General features: G+C 42.8%; 1 protein-coding gene across 1 annotated transcript; it reads left to right on the top strand.

The window, feature by feature from the left end:
• The first annotated feature begins 8,414 nt into the window (after positions 1-8,414).
• Positions 8,415-13,224, top strand: LOC124692196 (abscisic acid receptor PYL3). The gene is made up of 3 exons (XM_047225521.1): positions 8,415-8,853; positions 10,074-10,289; positions 12,726-13,224. Exons 1-3 carry the CDS (start codon positions 8,656-8,658, stop codon positions 12,939-12,941), a joined length of 630 nt encoding a protein of 209 aa, XP_047081477.1. The 5' UTR covers positions 8,415-8,655; the 3' UTR covers positions 12,942-13,224.
• The last annotated feature ends 6,152 nt before the right edge of the window (positions 13,225-19,376 follow it).

Below are 19,376 nucleotides of genomic sequence, written 5' to 3'. Positions count from 1 at the left end.
GGAGTTAAATAAGGCTTCGGGACCTGACGGTTTTCCTGCAGAATTCTATCAAACCTTTTGGGATGTTATTAAGGGTGATTTAATGTCAATGTTCCATCAACTGCATTCAGGGGAATTACAGTTGTTCAAATTGAATTTTGGTGTTATTACCCTACTACCAAAGAAGGAGAATGCCGTTCATATTCAACAATATAGACCAATATGTCTTCTCAATGTTAGTTTTAAAATATTCACGAATGTTGCAACAATTAGAGTTAATACGTACTGTTGCCGAAACATTGATCAGCCCTACGTAGTCGGCATTTATATCAGGACAACATATACTTGAAGGAGTAGTCGTCTTACATGAAACTATCCATGAACTTCATCGAAATAAAATGGATCGAGTGATTTTTAAAATTAATTTTGAGAAAGCTTATGACAAGGTAAAATGGCCTTTTCTTCAACAAGCCATGCGTATGATAGGTTTTGATCCTAAATGGTGTAAACTCATAGATCAATTCGTTAGAGGAGGAAGTGTGGGGATCAAGGTCAATGATGACATTGGTCATTATTTTCAAACCAGGAAAGGTCTTCGATAGCGTGATCATTGTCACCAATGTTATTTAACATTGTTGCAGATATGTTGGCCATCTTAATTGCAAGGGCAAAGGAGGATGGGCAGATTGGAAGTCTAATACCTCATCTTGTTGAGGGATGGATTTCTATACTGCAATATGTCGATGATACCATACTCTTCTTGGAAGATGATGTTGAAAAAGCTGTTAATATGAAATTAATATTACGTTTCTTTGAAGAATTGTCAGGATTGAAAATAAATTTTCATAAGAGCGAGATTTTCTATTTTGGTAGGGCCAAGGAGGAGGAAGAGCAATATAAACAGTTGTTTGGTTGTGAATCCGTCTCTTTGCCATTTAGGTATTTGGGTATACCAATTCATTACAGAAAGCTTAAAAACTTTGAATGGAATCCTGCTGGAAGCCGTTTTGAAGGAAAACTTGGAAGTTGGGCTGGGAAGATGTTATCATATGGGGATCGCCTTGTATTGATTAACTCAGTTCTCACTAGTTTACCTATATTTATGCTATCTTTTTTCCACATACCTAAAGGGGTAAGGAAGAGATTATATTTTTTCTGATCACGTTTCTTCTGGTAATGTGAGGAAAATAAAAAGAAATATCGGCTAACTAGGTGAAACATGATTTGCAGACCCAAAGACCAAGGTGGTCTTGGAGTGGAAGTGCTGGAGATAAAAAATTCTTGTCTTCTTAGCAAATGATTATTTAAACTCCTTTCGGAAGAAGGATTATGCTAGCAATTGTTAAAAAACAAATATCTATCGCAAAAAACTTTGGCTAAAGTCAAAACTAAGCGATGATTCACCTTTCTGGAAAGGATTAATAAAAGTTAAAGGGAAATTTTTTAATAGGGGGAGTTTTAAAATTGGCTCGGGAGAAGGAGTTCGTTTTTGGGATGATATCAGGCTAGGTGACCAAACACTTGCATCTCAATACCCACAGTTATATAACATAGTCCATCGTAAGCATGATGATGTGGCAAGTATTATGAGTTGAACTCCGATAAATATTGGTTTTCGGAGGCAACTTACGGGTAACAAATGGGATCAATGGATACGCTTATGTCAAAGGCTAATGGAAATAAATCTTAATGATGAACAAGAAAAGTTTGTTTAGGGTCTTACATCATCAGGGAACTTTACAGTCAAGTCTATGTATACTGATATATTAGATGGTCATACTAGATACCTATGTAAATATTTGTTGAAACTTAAAATCGGGAGTGGCGTTTTGGCACCCGGGAGCATATGCTCCTGGTTTTTAAATTTCATTTTAAATGCACTTTTAAAATGTTGAAAAATTTGAACACAAAATTTAGTGAATACATCTCGAAATTTTACACGTTCACAAACCGTTTCCACAGAAAACCGACATTTTGAGTGTCATCCGTAAAAAAGACAAATTTTGCTGTAAAAAGATATTGTGTACGAGACGTTATGTTGTCTTTTTCACATAAGTCACAAAAAATACCGGTTTTTCGCAAGACTTGATGTGCGCATCTAAAATGTTGATACGTAAGCTAGAAAATTTTTATTCGATTTTTTTTAACATTTTAAAACATTTTTCCGGTGGTAGGAGCATATGCTCCCATGTGCCGAATTGAATTTCCGCTTAAAATCCTACTAAAAATTAAAATCTTTATGTGGTTCCTTAGCAAAAAAGTACTTTTAACTTGCGATAACCTTGCAAAACGGAATTGGAATGAAAATACAAAATGTTGCTTCTGTGACACCGAGGAATCAGTTGAACATTTGTTTATTTCATGTCCTTTTGCTAGACTTGTGTGGCGAGTAGTGTTTGCTGCATACAATAATCCACCTCCATCCAATATCACAAATATGTTTGGGAATTGGCTCAATGAAGCGGACAAAATAGATAAAGCTAGGATTCACATTGGTGTTTTGACTTTATTTTGGTCGATTGGAATTGCAGGAATAATATTATTTTTGACAAAAAAGATTCTACTAATTTTTTGCAGGTTATTCACACTATGGTCCACTGGATCCAGCTTTCGTGGTTCTTACTTCCGGGAGACCATCGGGAGTGCATGGTCTCTGGATGCAACCGTCTTTAAATGGTTGCCCAGGATATTTTCTACCAGGCTACTTGGCGGTCTATTAAGAGATTGGAAGATGCTTAGACTGCTTAGCATGCTTCTTATTTTTAGATGGTTGATTTTTGTAGCGACCCTCGTTGATCCATGAATTGTAACTCTTGAATATTCACTTTATTTTTAATAAATGGCTATGTGCATCAACCGATGCAGAGGCTGGGGATATACCCATTTCGAAAAAAAGAACATTATAGAGAAAACTTGCATTAAAAATACGGTGCCAATGTATAACTTAGTACCCCCTCCGTCCGACAAAACAAGACAACTGCCAAAACGTCTTATATTGCGGGACAAAGTGAGTGTCGATAAATAAAAGGACTTGGTGGTTTTTCATATAAAATACGTTACACTGTTTTGTTGATATTACTCCTCAAGCTACTGAACTCGCAGCAATACTATCTTATACTTCTTCGATATAGATGTAGAAAAAACACTGGCGAGCAACATAATCCTAGTTGGCTTTCACTGGTTTCACCTTATCCATCTATATGATTCATAACAACAAGTTAAAATGTGCATGATCAATGTCGCTGCCTACCTTACCACACTCACCTCCAAGGAGCATGGCCTACGACACCTTCATATGGCCCGATGCCGAGCCATTCAGAGAGGGGGAGAGGTAGGACCAATAATTGGTTTCTTCAGTTTTTAAGGCTCGCTTATTTGACTGCTAGACGTTGTTTCTCGATATACATACCCACTTGGCATCGGAACACTATTTTGATCTCAGCCACTCTACGCTGGGGTCGACCTCTTAACAGTTTATTTGTTAGATATTTCAAGTATAATATGCATATGAATCCTATGACCATAGGGGATCGAGAGAGACCTCAAGCTCTTCACCTCGATCATTCTTCATGCTGGTTCTTGAACGACATGGATCACAATAAATAGACACATCAACGGTCCAAATATTCCGAACAAGAGTCCTTGAGATCCCAGAACTCGTTTTCGCACTTGACAAGACGCTACCTTTTAGTGCTCACATAGGGTAGTAAGTACTACCCTGTTCTGAAATATAAGCCTTTTTAGCTTTCTAAAAGGCTTATATTTTGAAATGGGGGTAATACTTTTTTAGAGAGCTAAATTATAGCTTTCTAAAAGGCTTATAATTTTAAATGATGGTAATAGTAACGTGACACATGAATTATGAATTCTACGGATTAGGCTAACACTTCTGCTCTGGTGCTCCACCCTTGGCAAAACTCTGGCCGCGATAAAAACAAGGACGGTGAAGATCTTTCGATACCCCTTTGTAAGCGGGGGTATGGTTGTAAAATTAAAATATCTGACATATACGTGCAACTCTGTAGTGGCCCGTATGGCCCGTGTTGTCTTGTACGAGTAATTTTTGTCGATGGACTGGCGGATCTGGAGCGGCCACGGTATCACCGGCGATGGCGGAGACGACCGGCACGCGTAATACCCTTAATTAGCAGGATCCCTGCCGGCGTAGCAATTCTATCGTCCGGCGGCGCTGTTATCGGATCCCAGATTCGTACGCCGCCAACAAGTTTGAAAACCACGCTAGCACGACGTGCGGCGGTAGTTCGGCAGCTGGGATGGTTAGGCAGGTTCATATAGATATCGTATGTGTACAGACGGGTATACATGGGCTGAATATTTGTTTCAGCAGACCTAACATAGGTGAAAAACCCGAATATAATCCTTCAATTTGGTTAGGGAGGAGCAGTGAAGCAGGGCTCTTAGGCTAAAGCGCTGCTTTACTAAAGTATCTGCATATGCACACATATTTAGCAAGTAGGGACAAGATTGGTTTTCTCTTTCGCTAAATCATGGTCTTGCTTGTATGCATGCATTCATCTGGCTAGATCTGTGACGGGTAATGTTCTCACGATACCTAAAAGAACAATCGATCTCATTATTGCAAATAATAATGCATCCTACTACTTGAGTAGAGTATATACAAGAATGATGTCTTGAAGGCCCTCATGCTTCACCTCGCGACATGCAAAAGTAGTGCCTGCCCGTTTGTCAAGCATCAGGTGAAGTGTAGTAGTTATTCGATTAATCAACGATGCGTTTTTTTTTTTGCTTGGCTGTCCTGGTTACACATGTTGATAGTTTTGGCTGATTTTGTAAGCTTATGTTATTTTCTGTTGTCGCTTCGCTCGACGCAGACGTCGTGTGATTTTGAGTGAAACTTTTATTTTTGGCCATGTAGATAGGCATGTCTTAGATAAGTCTTAACACTGTCACCCGCTTAAAGAACAGGGATCGATATACATGTGAACTATGAACAAACTTGCTAGATTTGTTCTAATAAAATGACCCACACAAAAAGGGGTTCTAGTTAGGCGCAATCAAAGCCACAGGCTTTGAGATTGATTATTTGTGAAGTTTTATTTTAACTTTACCATGTACTTTGTAGTTGGTAGTATCAAGTTGGTACCGATTATACCCATCTTTGCCAACGATATAACGTCAAGAGTTACCGGAGATATCGTGGATGCCCCTGACAAGGCGACCATCACCAATGGTAACACACATATTGCAAAAGAAGTTATCCTGGAGCGACGCCTCCAGAAGTGCACAGGCAGCACGATTAAACCACAAAGTAAGATTATAGATTTTCACAGCGGAGAAGGTCCGAACAATTCTTGATCAATGCTTTTCAATAAGAAAACGGCTAGGTGCTAGGTACGACCAATAATGGCCCGGATAAACCAAATGCAGTGAGCGAATCTAATGACATGTAAATAATGATACAGTATAGAAAGATGACGACACAGATTTATCTCCTGTAAAGAGTGCCTTTTATTGAACTCAAAGGTTCACTTGCTTCACGGTGAGGACGTTGATAACTTCATGTTTTGATCTGACAACTTGGACGAGCTCACGAAATACAAATTTTCAAACACAGGATGTTACACCCACCGTTCCAGTGGCTCTTCCTTCTCTCACCACTCACATTATACACGCACAACCATAAATCCAGAGATGACCCAGCCACTACTAACTTCAGCTTATATGCAGTCATAGAGGCTGAAAGCCGAGCACGGCTGGTCAAAGTAACATCATAATTAACCCGTGAGGCCTGAGTGCTACGTATATCCAATCCGATAGCAAAGCATTATTTGCGTCAGACATCCACGTCCATACACAAAGAATACTTGCACGATGAAGAAGCGGGCAGGGCAGATTAGTTAAAGTCGTGGTTGTTGCTGAAATTGGCCAAGCAGCACATGCTCCTGTGCCCAAACAACACGACGGGGAGGGCAGCTTCACATGCATATGTGCTGTTGCAAGTTGCGGCCTAGAAAAACGGCTTCACAGGACTCATAGGGACAGGATGAGCTTTTTCGCTTTAGTATCAATTTTTTATTGTTGTTTTATTACTACCTTCAGCCTAATTAATTAGAGTATGTCCAATATAAGTAATTAAGTATACTCTTTAAGTTGCGTCAAGTAACTTCGATCACAGAAAGTAATTTACCTTTTTAGGAAGGGTTTAGTACTTCCTAATAGTAAGTGTCGGGCATTCAGTTCAAATTTACCCAAATTTATATTAAAACCCTGACAAATATTATGAATGAGAAGAAGTAGTTAACTTGTCACCTCAAATTAAATGGGCCGACCTCTGTTTCCTCCCATGTCATGATATGATTTCAGCGATGGAGCTGGTTCCTGTGAGGGTTTCAACCAGCGTTCAATGTGCCGTTACATACTAGTAGTAGAGAATCAGAGGCGGAGCCATGAAAATAACCTTGTGTTGCCAATTTAATGTTATATAGTCAAATACATGTATTTGTATAAATTTTTAATACTTTTTTGCACACTTTTAGCTTATGTTATTGAAAAGCTGTGTAGTCATTTGACTACCCAGCCTAAGTGTGGCTCCGCCACTGTAGAGAATAATCGTCGTCGTAATAATAGGTCTTAGATGTGTTGAATCCATCAAATAAGTTGTTGCGTTCAGTCTAGATCTACCATATTTGTTTCCCACCGTTAATTCATACATGCCAAGCAGACTTACATGTCGGCGCGATGGTTATGCAGTACCGGCCGGAAGTAACTGGAACCAAACAAAAGTTAGGGCATAATGGTAATACAAGCGTCAGGACAATGGTTGTACATGTAATTCACCTTCCCATGATGTATTCTCAAAAACATGGTTCTACATGTATTATAAAAGTCTTTCATATTGGGCCCACCACACTAATTGATTATTTAATTTTTCTCAAACCATAGATATGATTCCCATTGTTGCATGTTGCCCCTCCTAAGGTCATGATATTTCTCGCGTGCGGAAGCAACCCATTCATTGTTAAGTTTAGAATTCACCTAGATTCCAAAATAAAACATAGAAAATGCGATACATGTTAGTAAAACCAATAGAGAGGACTAACCATGTGCGTTACTTATTTCTACATGGTTAGAGACATAAGTTATCCATTCAAACTATAATTTTAACAATATTATGTTATTTAAATAATTTCATCCCGTTGATTTTTGGTGTTTCATTCTATATAATGTAGTGTCCTTATATCAAGTAATTACTATAGGATTGTGTCGGCCACAAGCAAGGCTATAAAGCAAAAAAACAAGCAGACTTTAGAACCTAAGTAAATAGAAAATGAGTCAAAATTGGTCAACACATATGGTGCCCCTTGATAACTTTTCTTTCAAAAAAACTACACATCTCATGTATGTATTACATGATATTTCCGATAAGACAAAATAAGTTTAAAAGTTTTGGGCGAATCATTCTCCCTCTTATTGTTTCACCTAAAACAATTGCCTAAAGTTCATGCAACAATAAAACGAAATAATACATGTAAAGTAACTAGAAAAGGCCAAACAAAATAAAAAAATCATCCCGTGATATCATGGGCTATCCATCAAATTGTCCGATCTTCACGAAAGAAACAAATCCGGTCTTAAAACAAAAAACTTACTTACTTGTAAAATCACATAATACTTGCAAATGATGCTCTTGACATGCAACACTTTTCGGTCTCACATCAAGATCATATAAATATCACACTCATGACTTGTATGTGTATCTCACCCGTGTCTCTGGATAATAAAAAGCAATCCAAGCGAGCTGCGATGTTTTTGTTAGCTCACATACCTCTTCACATGCCCTTTTGTTCTACTTGAAACTATTGATATAAAAATTGTATGTGACTTCATCACGGGACGATAAAATTTATATTCCGCAAATTGTTTGCAATATTACCCATAGCACCTTAATCACCCGGTTCATGTAAACATGTAAAGTCATGGGAAAAGAAACTTTGGCAAGAGTTTTGACTTTGTAATAATATTTCATAACTGGAATAAATAAGTAAGTCGTAAGATTATGCCCGACTAAAAATAAGATGATAACTAATCTACAAAATCTTAGATAACGCATGTCTGACGTTTGGACGACGAACCACTACCGTGTACATAGATGTTAGGCTTTTTTCCTACTTTTTTCAAGAAGACATTGCCCATATTTCGGATAGAAAAGAACGGTCTTTATATGCTTTCAACTTCCAAAGCAAAACAGACAAAAGGAAAGATATCCTCTCATGTCATGGGTGATGGGTCCATCCATCAGTTCACAAACTAACCCTGAGAAGCTACCATGGAAAGGGAAACCATCATTCTAAGGGCCTATACAGAAATCACACAACGTAGAAGGCCCTCTCCGCAAGTGCCCAATCGCATAACAGCCACACCTGAGCCTGCGGCGTGAGTGCCATCGACGGGTCGTCGTCTCCTCTCCCTCTCGCCCAACACGAGACATTAACAAAACAAGCAAAGCAAAACCCCACTCCGCTCCTCCTCCTCCTCTGCTTTTACCGCGTCGTCTTCGCGCGGTGAAGGCTGAGGAGATCGATCAGGAGACTCTCTCTTATTCCCAGGCCGTGCGTGCGGGGTCTCGGGAGCATAGCTGGGTTTTCTGATCGATCGCTGCTTGAGTCGGGCGTCGTCGGCCGACCTGTGGTGGCGATGGTTGAGATGGACGGAGCCGTGGGAGTTGGAGTTGGAGGAGGAGTGGAGGCGGCGCGGCGGTGGCGGCTGGCCGACGAAAGGTGTGACCTGCGGGCCATGGAGTCGGAGTACGTCCGGAGGTTCCACCGGCACGAGCCCCGCGACCACCAGTGCTCATCCGCCGTCGCCAAGCACATCAAGGCCCCCGTACACCTCGTAAGCAGTCGCCTCTCCCATCCTTCTCGACCCACTCGCTGATTTCCTCTCTTGCCGTCGGTGTCCCCCCCTGTTTCTTGGGGGAGCAGGCCAAGGCGTTTCTTGCGCTGCTAGCTGTTTCTTAATTAGGTTGTCCTCTCGAGCGCTGATAGTGATTAGAAAAGTTGGGAACAATCATTAGTTGCTTGGACCGACTCTGCAATTGGGCATATCGAAGCTTGATTGGAGTCTACCTTGAACCAGCTCTGTTTTCGTTTGTATCGGGAGAGAGACCAATTAGTCGTGTAAATTACTAAATTAGTTGATAGAAACAATTCAGCATCGTGGAAGGATTTCTGTTTTCTCACAATAACAGCAACAACAGGTAGTACCTGCTATTTTGTTGAGCTATTTCCAAATTGGCCTGCCTACATCGCTCGCTGTACAACAACAAGAACAGGAGACCACCCGATGATTGATCGCAATGATAGCCACACACAAAACTACGCGGATTTTTAATTCGCCTTTTCGTAGTGTACCTTCATTGATCTCAAGTGGAGAGATGCGTCGCCCACCTCGAGATCCCGGCTAAATGTACTTTTTCGACATTATTATTGGATTTCAAGGTCCTGTTCTGCACCGGCCTGTGTGCTCTGTTAATTAAGCCTCCGAAAGGCTCCGCCTTTATTCTGCAAAGTAATCGGTAGAGCTGGTGGAGATATGCTTCACTTGGACTCCACTCGTTTGGATATGTATTTACTACTACTTGTCAGGAGACCGGATGCAATCTCGTGATATTTTTTTTATACGCATGAATTATGCGATGCCTGTGATGCGTAGAGCTGATAAAATAGCTGAAGCAACATAGGCAATCATTAGTGATCGGCATATGCTTCCAGGATGCCTCGTTAATTCTACTAAGTTTTAAGCATGTCCATGTCGTGCATCGCACTCTCTAGACTCTTGCCTCCCATCTTGAATTGTGTGTCTCCAATCAAAGGAGCTGTCTTGTTCATGACATTACACCCCACTTTCTGTTTTCTTCTGACAATTGCTTGTTTTTTCTAGTACTGTTCATTGATAGGACACTTTGAGTTATCCATTACAGTTAGGGTCCTTACGCAGAAAACTTTATATGAACGACTTATGTGCGACAAATTCTGCTTCTCTAAAGTATACTTTATGTGTATGGTTAATTGGTCGCTGATGAAGTAATTTTCTATGTGGGCTTTCACTGGCAGGTTTGGTCTCTGGTTAGGCGGTTTGATCAGCCACAGCTTTTCAAGCCCTTCGTAAGTCGTTGCGAAATGAAGGGAAACATTGAAATTGGGAGTGTGAGGGAGGTGAATGTTAAGTCCGGCCTTCCTGCCACGAGAAGCACCGAGAGGCTGGAGCTGTTAGATGACAATGAGCACATACTCAGTGTAAAGTTTGTCGGAGGAGACCATAGGCTCAAGGTATGTATCCATCCTGATCACCTACTAATCACACATTCAAATTATTATTCTTTGGATGATGCTTGGTTGTGTGGAGCAAACATGTGAATCTTCAGAATTGACTGTTGAATTTCCCCATCAGCATGAACTGCGTATATAATCCTTGTGGCGAAGAGACCAGATGTATTATGCCTCTCAAAAGTCTTTATCGTCAACTTTATAACTTAATATGCATGGTTTACACCGATTTGTAGTAAAGTTGATTGTGCAATTTTGCTTGATGCAGAGAGACTATTAATTTCTCTATTAGGAGAACATATCTTATCCCTGAAGCTACTTCATTTTTTAATAGAATTGCAGTCTAGCCATTCATCAGTGAGAGCTTATCTCAAACGGGTGTGCTACAGGGTGAGCTGTCATCTAATGAGATCATCGCAATAATATAACCCAAGATAAACATGGTAGTGGGTAGGTGAATCCCTTTCTAATTCTAGTTCATTGCATGTCTGAACTGAGTGCACATGACGGACTGATTCCATCGAGTAGAATATAGACATATTCTTTCTTTCGAAAAGTTAAAAAATATTTTTTTTTTCAATCAAGGAGCATAGTCCCAGCCTCTGCATCCAAAGGATGCACACAGCTTTCTTTTTTATTAAATTATTCGCAATTCCTTACAAGGGGAATACAAAGATCAACTCGAAGCCTCCTTCCTAGCGACAACTAGCTATACCTACGATGAAGGGGGGACCATGAATAAGGCCATACTCCCTGACGGTACACCAACACACATCATCCAAAAAGCAAAACCCTGAGGGTGTGCCATTGCACACGTCGCAGAATTCGCAACCGCCATCTATCTCGAACCCATCTCCAAGCGAGATCAACGTATTGACCGTGCCAGGCCTGCCGTCGATGTTACCATAACACCAAATAGCTCCACTATCCTGCCCGCGTCCAGCAGTCCTCGCCCGTCTTCGAAACCCCGCAGCTCCACGCCGCTAAGAATCATCGACGATAGCCTGGTAGATGAACACCACTCCACCAAAAACCACCTCCATCCAGCCGCTGCTCCGAAAACGATGCCTCAAGAGGTAGCACGACGCAAGGAGCGCCGTCATCATCCGATCCTGGCTGGATCTAGAGTTTCCTCCGGAGCAGCACGAGTGAGTTCCCGCGGACTGCGACGACGATGCCTTCAAGAAGGAAGCGACGCATAACGCCGCCATCACCCGCCAATCTTGACACGGTTTTCACCGATAGCCGTGAGTCCCCAACTCGGCGAGAACAAACGGAGAGGCCAACAAAGATGATGCCTTCGCAGGGAACAACGCCAATAGCCGCCGCCATCATCCACCAAGAACGAAGTCAAGGCGCGGTGTTCACCGGTGGCCCCTTCGCCGCTAGCTCGTCGTCGACTAGATCTTCATCGCCGGGGTAAAGGGATCTCATGATCCGCCACCCCAGCAACCAGCCGACCTCCTCCGGCGAAGAAGAAGGCCGCCTCGACCGTCGAACCCAAGGCTGCTGCCCCGGGCGACCTCGTACCGCGGGAGAAGCCCAAGATCATCGCCCCGTACCGGCGTGAGGCGGAGGGGATGGCGCTGTCCGCCACCACCAGCCACCACTGGCTTGCCGCCGATGGGAGGTGGGGAGGCCGCAGCACAGACTAGCCACCGTCCCGTCCATCTGCGGGAGGCGGGAGGGCCGCCGTCCCTCCATCCCCGTCCGACCCACCCAGCCATCCGGGAGGGGGAAGGGTCGCCGCCGCCGCTTCGTGAAAGGCTCCATGGCCGCCGTCCCCGCCGCGTCACGAGGGAGGGCCGCCGGCGGCGGCGGCGGAAGGGGCTTAGGGTTTTGGGGTCGGGAGTAGGTGGAATGCTTGTGTGATAGTTAAAAAATAATGTTTCCCTCTTGGATACATTGTTACTGCACCAGTAAAAAGACTAACAGTGGAGACAATAGACTGTAGGTGCATATCGTATCTGTTCTGTCCTGCTATATTACATGAGACAGGAATTTGTGCATGCACAATTATCACTAATCCTCGCATTAATACACACAGATGCGCTAATACAATGCAACCTCTCATTTGAGGAGATGTTTTTGCTCTCATCCTGAATCCATCATGCTGTCTCTTCCCACGGGATTTTCAGGAGACAACTTCCACGCATTCCTGTCGTCTAATTAGCAGAAAACACGCATCGGTTGTTGCTATATGATTTTTGTATGTTCTTAACTATTTTGGCAATAATACTACAGTACGGTCCTGGTTTCCATCCTTTGACCTTACATGCCAAATTAGTTGCATCAAGATCTATCACTCATATGTGGTGGTCCATCCACTTGTTTTCCTCAGCCACAAGTGGCTTTGGTCACATGCAATGTTTCTGGATAATATAACACATTTACATGATTTCGAAGTAGAAGTTAACTGAATCTCATGTGATTTTGCAGAACTACTCATCTATTTTGACGGTGCACCCCGAGGTGATCGAGGGCCGGCCCGGAACCCTGGTGATCGAGTCCTTCGTAGTGGATGTCCCTGAGGGCAACACCAAGGACGAGACGTGCTACTTTGTGGAGGCCCTCATCAAATGCAACCTCAAGTCGCTCGCCGAGGTGTCGGAGCGCCTTGTCATCAAGGATCAAACCGAGCCACTTGACCGGTGATAGTCGATATCGATTTCGACCAAAATTGCATATCCTTAGAATGTGCAGAGCTATTTCTCCAATGGAGCCCCTGTAGGTTCTTGGATCATGAAAAAAAGATTGTGATGTGTCCAAGAGAGAATTATGTTCCCTTTCCTCACCAATCTTCTTTCTGTCGCTGTTCTATCTTTTCCTTGTACGCCGGGAGGAGGTTAAAAAGAATGGCACGATTGTGTGTTATTGTAGCGATGGAGTAAACATGGAAATGTTTAGAACTGCAAGGTCCTGAACGCCTCATTCTTGAGTCTCATGGGCTCTTTGTAAGTAGATTCGCTTTAGTTTGCTGAATGATAGCTCTCTTTAGGTGCATGGGGGTGGGTGTCTGTCTGGGTGTACATACCGATCTACCCTTTGTAAAACTTAATTCTCCAGATAAATACTTCGAACAGAGATGCTGCAACCCTACCTAAGGTGCTAGAAATATTGCAGTTAACCTTGTCAGATCATCATTAGTGTCGCATGTCTTCAAAGAGTACAGAGCACCATACAAATCTTCAGTGTTTAACTCTCATATAGCTTACAAATTGAGGTCAACGGCAGAAATCTGTGATTAGTGATTTAGTGTCATGCATCTACTAAAGGAAAACAGCGAAAGAAAGCGTGTTTCTTGTGGTCAATTTCCAGCCGCCTGACTACCATTATGACGAGAGCTTTTCCATGTTTCACTCAATTAAGCCTTTTAGGGCAGCAAAGTTTGACACTGAAGCACTAATGGGGAATTCCCAAACAAGGAAATCCACGAGAGGGAGCAACTTTCTTTTGCGCGAGAAACTGAAGAAAAGGGAGAGCCACCATTCGTGCGTCGCCAACCCTAGGTGACATAGGCGGCTCCAGGCCGGTGGCCACCGCCCACACGCCTTCGCCCTCCCCCTTGTCGCCATGAGCAAAGCCTACGCGTAGTGGCGAATCCAGCCCATTTTGCTACAGTGGAAAGACCTTACCTAGGTTGCCTTTTTCTTTTGTAAAGAAGACATATGGACTTGACCAAATCTTAGGGAGCCCCCCCCCCCACCACCCTTCCACCCTGCTGGCTCCGCCACTGCCAGCGACTTGATCTAGTGGCATTGGGTTGCAAGGCGAGTGCGGGGGCCTTATCCATTGTGGGAATGCCGGAAGAAGCTTGCTAGTATGGTGGACGATGACATAGTTTCTTCCCGGATTTGGTCTGCGGATCTGTGGTGGACGGATCTAGTTGGCACCATATGTCTAGCTTCCTCCTTTCCAATCAACGAGGATTGAAGGAGGTATGGCATTGTCCCAATGTGGGGTGGCAAGGTCCTACTCCTTCTTTTGATGTCCTCTCCAACGTGCGTGGGTAGCAATGGTTCCTCTCAGCGCCGGGTTCCGACTAGAGGAAGGTCATCAACCTGTAGGCATGTGGCAGGCAGAAACAAATTTGACGATTACTACATGTACTCTCGAAAGAAATGTGGAACAGATGATATGAATATCGATGAGTCATTCGGAAAGAAGGTTTGCAGAATGGATGATATGGATATTGATGAATCATCCACAAAGAATATTTTTGTTGTGCATGTTTCATTTAACACTAGTGGTGGCCTATTTTAGCGACCGTGCCCCACATGACAATGACACAACAAAAGATGCACATGAGAGCGGCAATCACGTTAGTGCAGGCCGGCCCAATAGAAACCTAAGGGGCTGTTTGGATCACGCCCCAGTCAGCCCCGCCAAAATTGGCATTGCCAAATATTTGGCGAAGGATTCTGCCACCGGCGTCTCGCCAACGCGCGGGCAGGGAAACTGAATGGGGCGACCAAAATATTGGCGTGGTTCTGATTCTCTGGCTCTAATCCAAACGGAACCGGAGGTACTAGTCAACGACCGAAAAATTGGTTGGGCGAGCCGCGACTGTAATCCAAACAGACCCTAAGACTTTCTAGACGGATTGCAGACTCAAAATGGACGGTAAGATTATTTTATAATAGTTGAGCGACAAACGGAGAGCTATTTAGACGAGGCGTGAACAAGGGGATCACTTGGCTAGTAACTGAAGATATGGGCGCTAGTGCCATGTAGACTGACTCAGGGTGGTTGGGGAAAATCCAACCAAATAGATTAATTATATATCAGTTATTGTGATCTTGTGTGTGTGCGCGTGTGTGTGCATGTGCGTGTATGTGTGTGTGAAACAGAAGTAGGATCCTTACAATTGGTACCTAGAGTCATTTTGTTGTGTCGTGAACGAAGGTCATGGAAAGCTTGCCGGCGCAATCCAAGGCGCTCTATGAGATCCTCAAGACGGAGACCGTGAAGGTTGAGATAAAGTTCATGGCATACATGAAGGAGATCCTGGATGACGTGAAGATATGTGTAAATGACATTGCGTCGCGGATCAAGGACGCTATCTTTTTCATAGGCAACAACACGAAGGAGAAAATGGCCATCGAGTTTTGAGTCTGCCAAGGCCACGCTTGGCACTTAACTGGGGTAATCCCTATACACCGACCAGGTCGGAAACTACACGTGCCGCACACCCCTCTATGTATCATGGGCCTGCCTAACATCGTGGTAAGATTATTTTTTTGCTCACCTTTCTCTCAGTTTTCTATCTGGTTTTCTTAGTTTCTTTTAGGTATTCGGTTTTCTATTGGTTTTCGTCGATCTTTTTTAAAATGTTTTCAAAAAATGTTCAATTTTAAAATAGTTCATACATTGAAAAATTCTTATTTTAAAATATTTAGTTTCAAAATTTGTTCAGATTTTAAAAATGTCCGATGGTTTTCAAAAATTGTTCTTTTTTTTGGAAAATGTTCAATTTCAGTAAATTATCAATTTAAAAAATTGTTCATATTTTTCAAAAATATTCAGAACTTTAAAAAATTATATTCCGATTCAATTTCAAAAAATAGGTTTTGAAAACTGAAAAACTCCAATAAAAGAAACAACAGTAAAATAAAAAAAATTAAAAATTAAAACGAAAAGAAGTTAAGGTACCTGATTTTGTTGGGCCGCAGCCCAACTAGGGACTATGCGGTGAGCCGTTCGTGCCGACCAGGTCAGTTAATAGGGGTCCTCCTCCCTGGCGCCCGCGCGCCAGGTTACTCTTGTTTCGCTGAAGCATCGCGAGATGGGCTGCCGACGATCAGGCCCATTAACAGTTTTGAGCCTCCGGTTGATAGTCCACGTAAGCCCTGCGCGTTCACACGACTTAATTCGATGCTAGTTTCGGGAGCAGCCGGTATTTAAGTTGGTTGATTTCTTTCTAGATTTTCGAGGTGGGACTAAAAAAGAAGGCAACATGAACGCGGGTGCGGGTGCGGGACTGCGGGCGCTGACTACACACGCTTCAATCCCGTGTGTATGGACGAGTGCTGTTGGGTGGCCCACGGATGCGCATTCAGTTTCCTACTGCGTTCACGTTGGTGCCATGTGCGTTCACGTTGGTGCCATGTGCATGCATTTTCCTATCCCTATACATGCAATTTAGTTACGTACGGAGTAATTAGTTATCGTACGGAGTAATTTCTTTACGTACGTATTTTTATTTTGCCGAGCTCAGTTCTCACAAACAAGAAACCACGTACTAGCATGATTCGTCACAGAAATACAAATTTATGGTTTGAAAAACTTTTTTGTTAGAAATTACCATTGAATAGTTAGAAAAAAAAATCTGAATTTGCAACTAAAAACCGTACGCGCTTTGTTTCTTCTTTTGTCGTATTAGCTCCACACGTGGCTTGGGATCATCCGATACATGCACGTACCTGACACATTAGCTCAGTATCGTTTTCTTATGCAATCATGAAGCGACAAAGTACATGTGTGCACATATTTTTATATTTCTACAAGTACCTCCTCCATGAACTAAAAAAGGCTTAGATTTGTCTAAAAATAACTGTATCTAGATACTATATTAAAATAATAGTTATTTAATAACTGTGGCTCAAAAAAATGTTTCTTATCATCGTACGTGAAAAATGTTAGAGCGTGGAGCCTTACGACCGATTCCTTTTTTACTGAACGATGCATGTTGTCGTTAGCTTGCTATTTATGACGCCGGTTCCATAAAATGGGAATGTGTAAAATTAAAACCAAAAATAAAACGAAAATCTCCCTCCGATCCCTTTTAATTGACTCGGATTTAGAACAATAGCCTAGACTGGCGGAACAACAACCTTGAGGGAGCCGAACAGTCTGGCCGGAGGGGAACAACTATCTACACGTCAGGGAACAACTATCTACACCGCGGGGAACAACTATCTACAAGGCAGGAAACAACTATCTACACGGCGGGGAACAACTATCTACACGGCGGGGAACAACTATCTACACGGCGGGGAACAACTATCTACACCGCGGGGAACAACTATCTACACGGCAGGGAACAACTATCTACACAACAGGAACAACTATCTACACGTCAGGGAACAACTATCTACACCGCGGGGAACAACTATCTACACCGCGGGGAACAACTATCTACACCGCGGGGAACAACTATCTACACCGCGGGGAACAACTATCTACACGACAGGGAACAACTATCTACACGGCAGGGAACAACTACATCAGCAAAACTGGGAACAATTTGGACGATGAGGAACAACTATATTAACAAAAAAAGAACCATAAGAAATTATATTAAGAACGGAAAAATAAAAGAATGAAAAGAGAAGAAAAAGAAATAAAGAAGGAAAAGAAAGAAATCACGAAAGAAGAAAAAAAGGAAAAAAAAGCACGTCCTACTATTCTAGGATTGTAGGAATACGTAGCACTGATCGCTTGTCAAGAGAAAAGAACAGAAAAAATTCAGTCGCGCCTGCACTGCACGTACGAGCGGAATAATCAGAACGGAAAGTCATGCAGCGAACCAAAACGAACCATAAACAGAGCTAAACGGGCCGAGCCCATAACCGAATCCTTTAGCGAAACGATGCTCGCGCGCGCGCGAGCGCTAGGGAGCAGTTTCCGTTAATAGGAGCTTCCCAGAACTAGAGGTGGTCAAGGAACACTCAATGCAGAGATCTAGCAGATGGTGGCCGCTGTGGTCTGCGCCATCCCATTAAGCTCAAGTGCTACAAAAGGAGGGCTACTAACGAGGCTCACTGGGCCATCTGGGGATGGAGGCGTCGGCCCAATGGGCACTATTATGGTCCCATTCCCAGCTAATCCTGCCAAAATATTGCCAATGCTTATGTGGGATAAAAACTTCATACTTTTGCTTTTATGGAGAAAAAAATGGTTTGACCAAAAACAAAACAAAAAGATCGGTCAGACATGGACCTCGTCGAAGATCCAACCGGAGATCTCGCAATAAAAAATTCCTTACTACTATAACATCCTTCCAACATATTTTTCCCGGTGAGTTAAAAACGTCAAAAAGAAAAACATTACAACATTTCAAACAAAAAAATAGTGAAAAAAGAGTATGTAGCAAAATCCCAACCAGCCGAGCAAAATCCAGAAAAACTGCGATCCCCACTGGTAGCAACGTGAAGTGCCGTTGGTAGCAGCCCCGACCACCGCTGGTGCAATGCTGCACAACACTTGCAGCATCGCCATCTCTGCATTTGCAACATCCAACTCCGAGCTCGCCACATCTCCGTCGTTCATAGGGGGGCTTGCAGCTTCAACGCCAGATGCTTGTGACCTGCACGGCTACGTTGGACACCAGAAGGTGGTCACCTCCACCTTCACGGGCGGCCATGTGGATCCAACCATGCACGAGCACACTCCGATCAGCGCGGCCGATGGGAGGGCTATGTTGGTGCTGACGAAGCCCCCCTGGATGCTTTCATGCTAGTTGCTCTTGTTGTGTGATACCTTCGATCCGGATTACGGATTGTAGTATGGTTAGCATTTTCCCTAGAAGACCTAGGTTTAATCGAACCTTCGGAAGCACTGCTAAATGGTTATGAAGGAAACATCTACAAGACTTGCTAGTGTATTTTTATATTCATTTTACCGGACCTATCTAATTTACTTTTAAGGAGGTTATGTTCAACGATGGAAATAGGCCAGGGTTAAGGTTTCACTATATATAAATAAAGCTCATATGTGTAACAAATAAAATAGAGATAAGAGATTTGTGAGTAGCACATCCGTAATACCCTTGCCCCTAAAGCCAGAAGTGATAAGAGCCTAATGGTCCATTGTCCTCACAGCCGCAATCAACAACAATTTTTAAGTAAATACATACCAAAGCCTTAACCTAGATGATTGTGTTATGATCCCGAATGAATCACTAAACAAGTACCGATACTTTCCCCTTTCTTTCAGTGAGGTTTCACGGTAGCACGCCTATACTCATCTCACCTCTTCCCTTGATCGACTCGAATGATATTGGTACCTGCATATCATCAAAGATGAGGCAAAGAGACAAGGATACAAGATCACAAAACTCCTATTCAATCCTTACATATAACATAATAT

The sequence above is a fragment of the Lolium rigidum genome, chromosome 2 (genome assembly GCF_022539505.1).
Source record: "Lolium rigidum isolate FL_2022 chromosome 2, APGP_CSIRO_Lrig_0.1, whole genome shotgun sequence".
Classification (NCBI taxonomy): Eukaryota; Viridiplantae; Streptophyta; class Magnoliopsida; order Poales; family Poaceae; genus Lolium; species Lolium rigidum.
This window is presented reverse-complemented; position numbering and strand designations above follow the sequence as displayed.

What these genes read in the sequence shown, in the direction of transcription:
- LOC124692196 (XM_047225521.1), top strand. Translation starts at nt 8,656, where the DNA reads ATGGTTGAGATGGACGGAGCCGTGGGAGTTGGAGTTGGAGGAGGAGTG. An exon ending in TCAAGGCCCCCGTACACCTC is followed by an intron (nt 8,854 to 10,073) that starts GTAAGCAGTCGC and finishes TTTCACTGGCAG; the next exon opens with GTTTGGTCTCTGGTTAGGCG. An exon ending in GAGGAGACCATAGGCTCAAG is followed by an intron (nt 10,290 to 12,725) that starts GTATGTATCCAT and finishes GTGATTTTGCAG; the next exon opens with AACTACTCATCTATTTTGAC.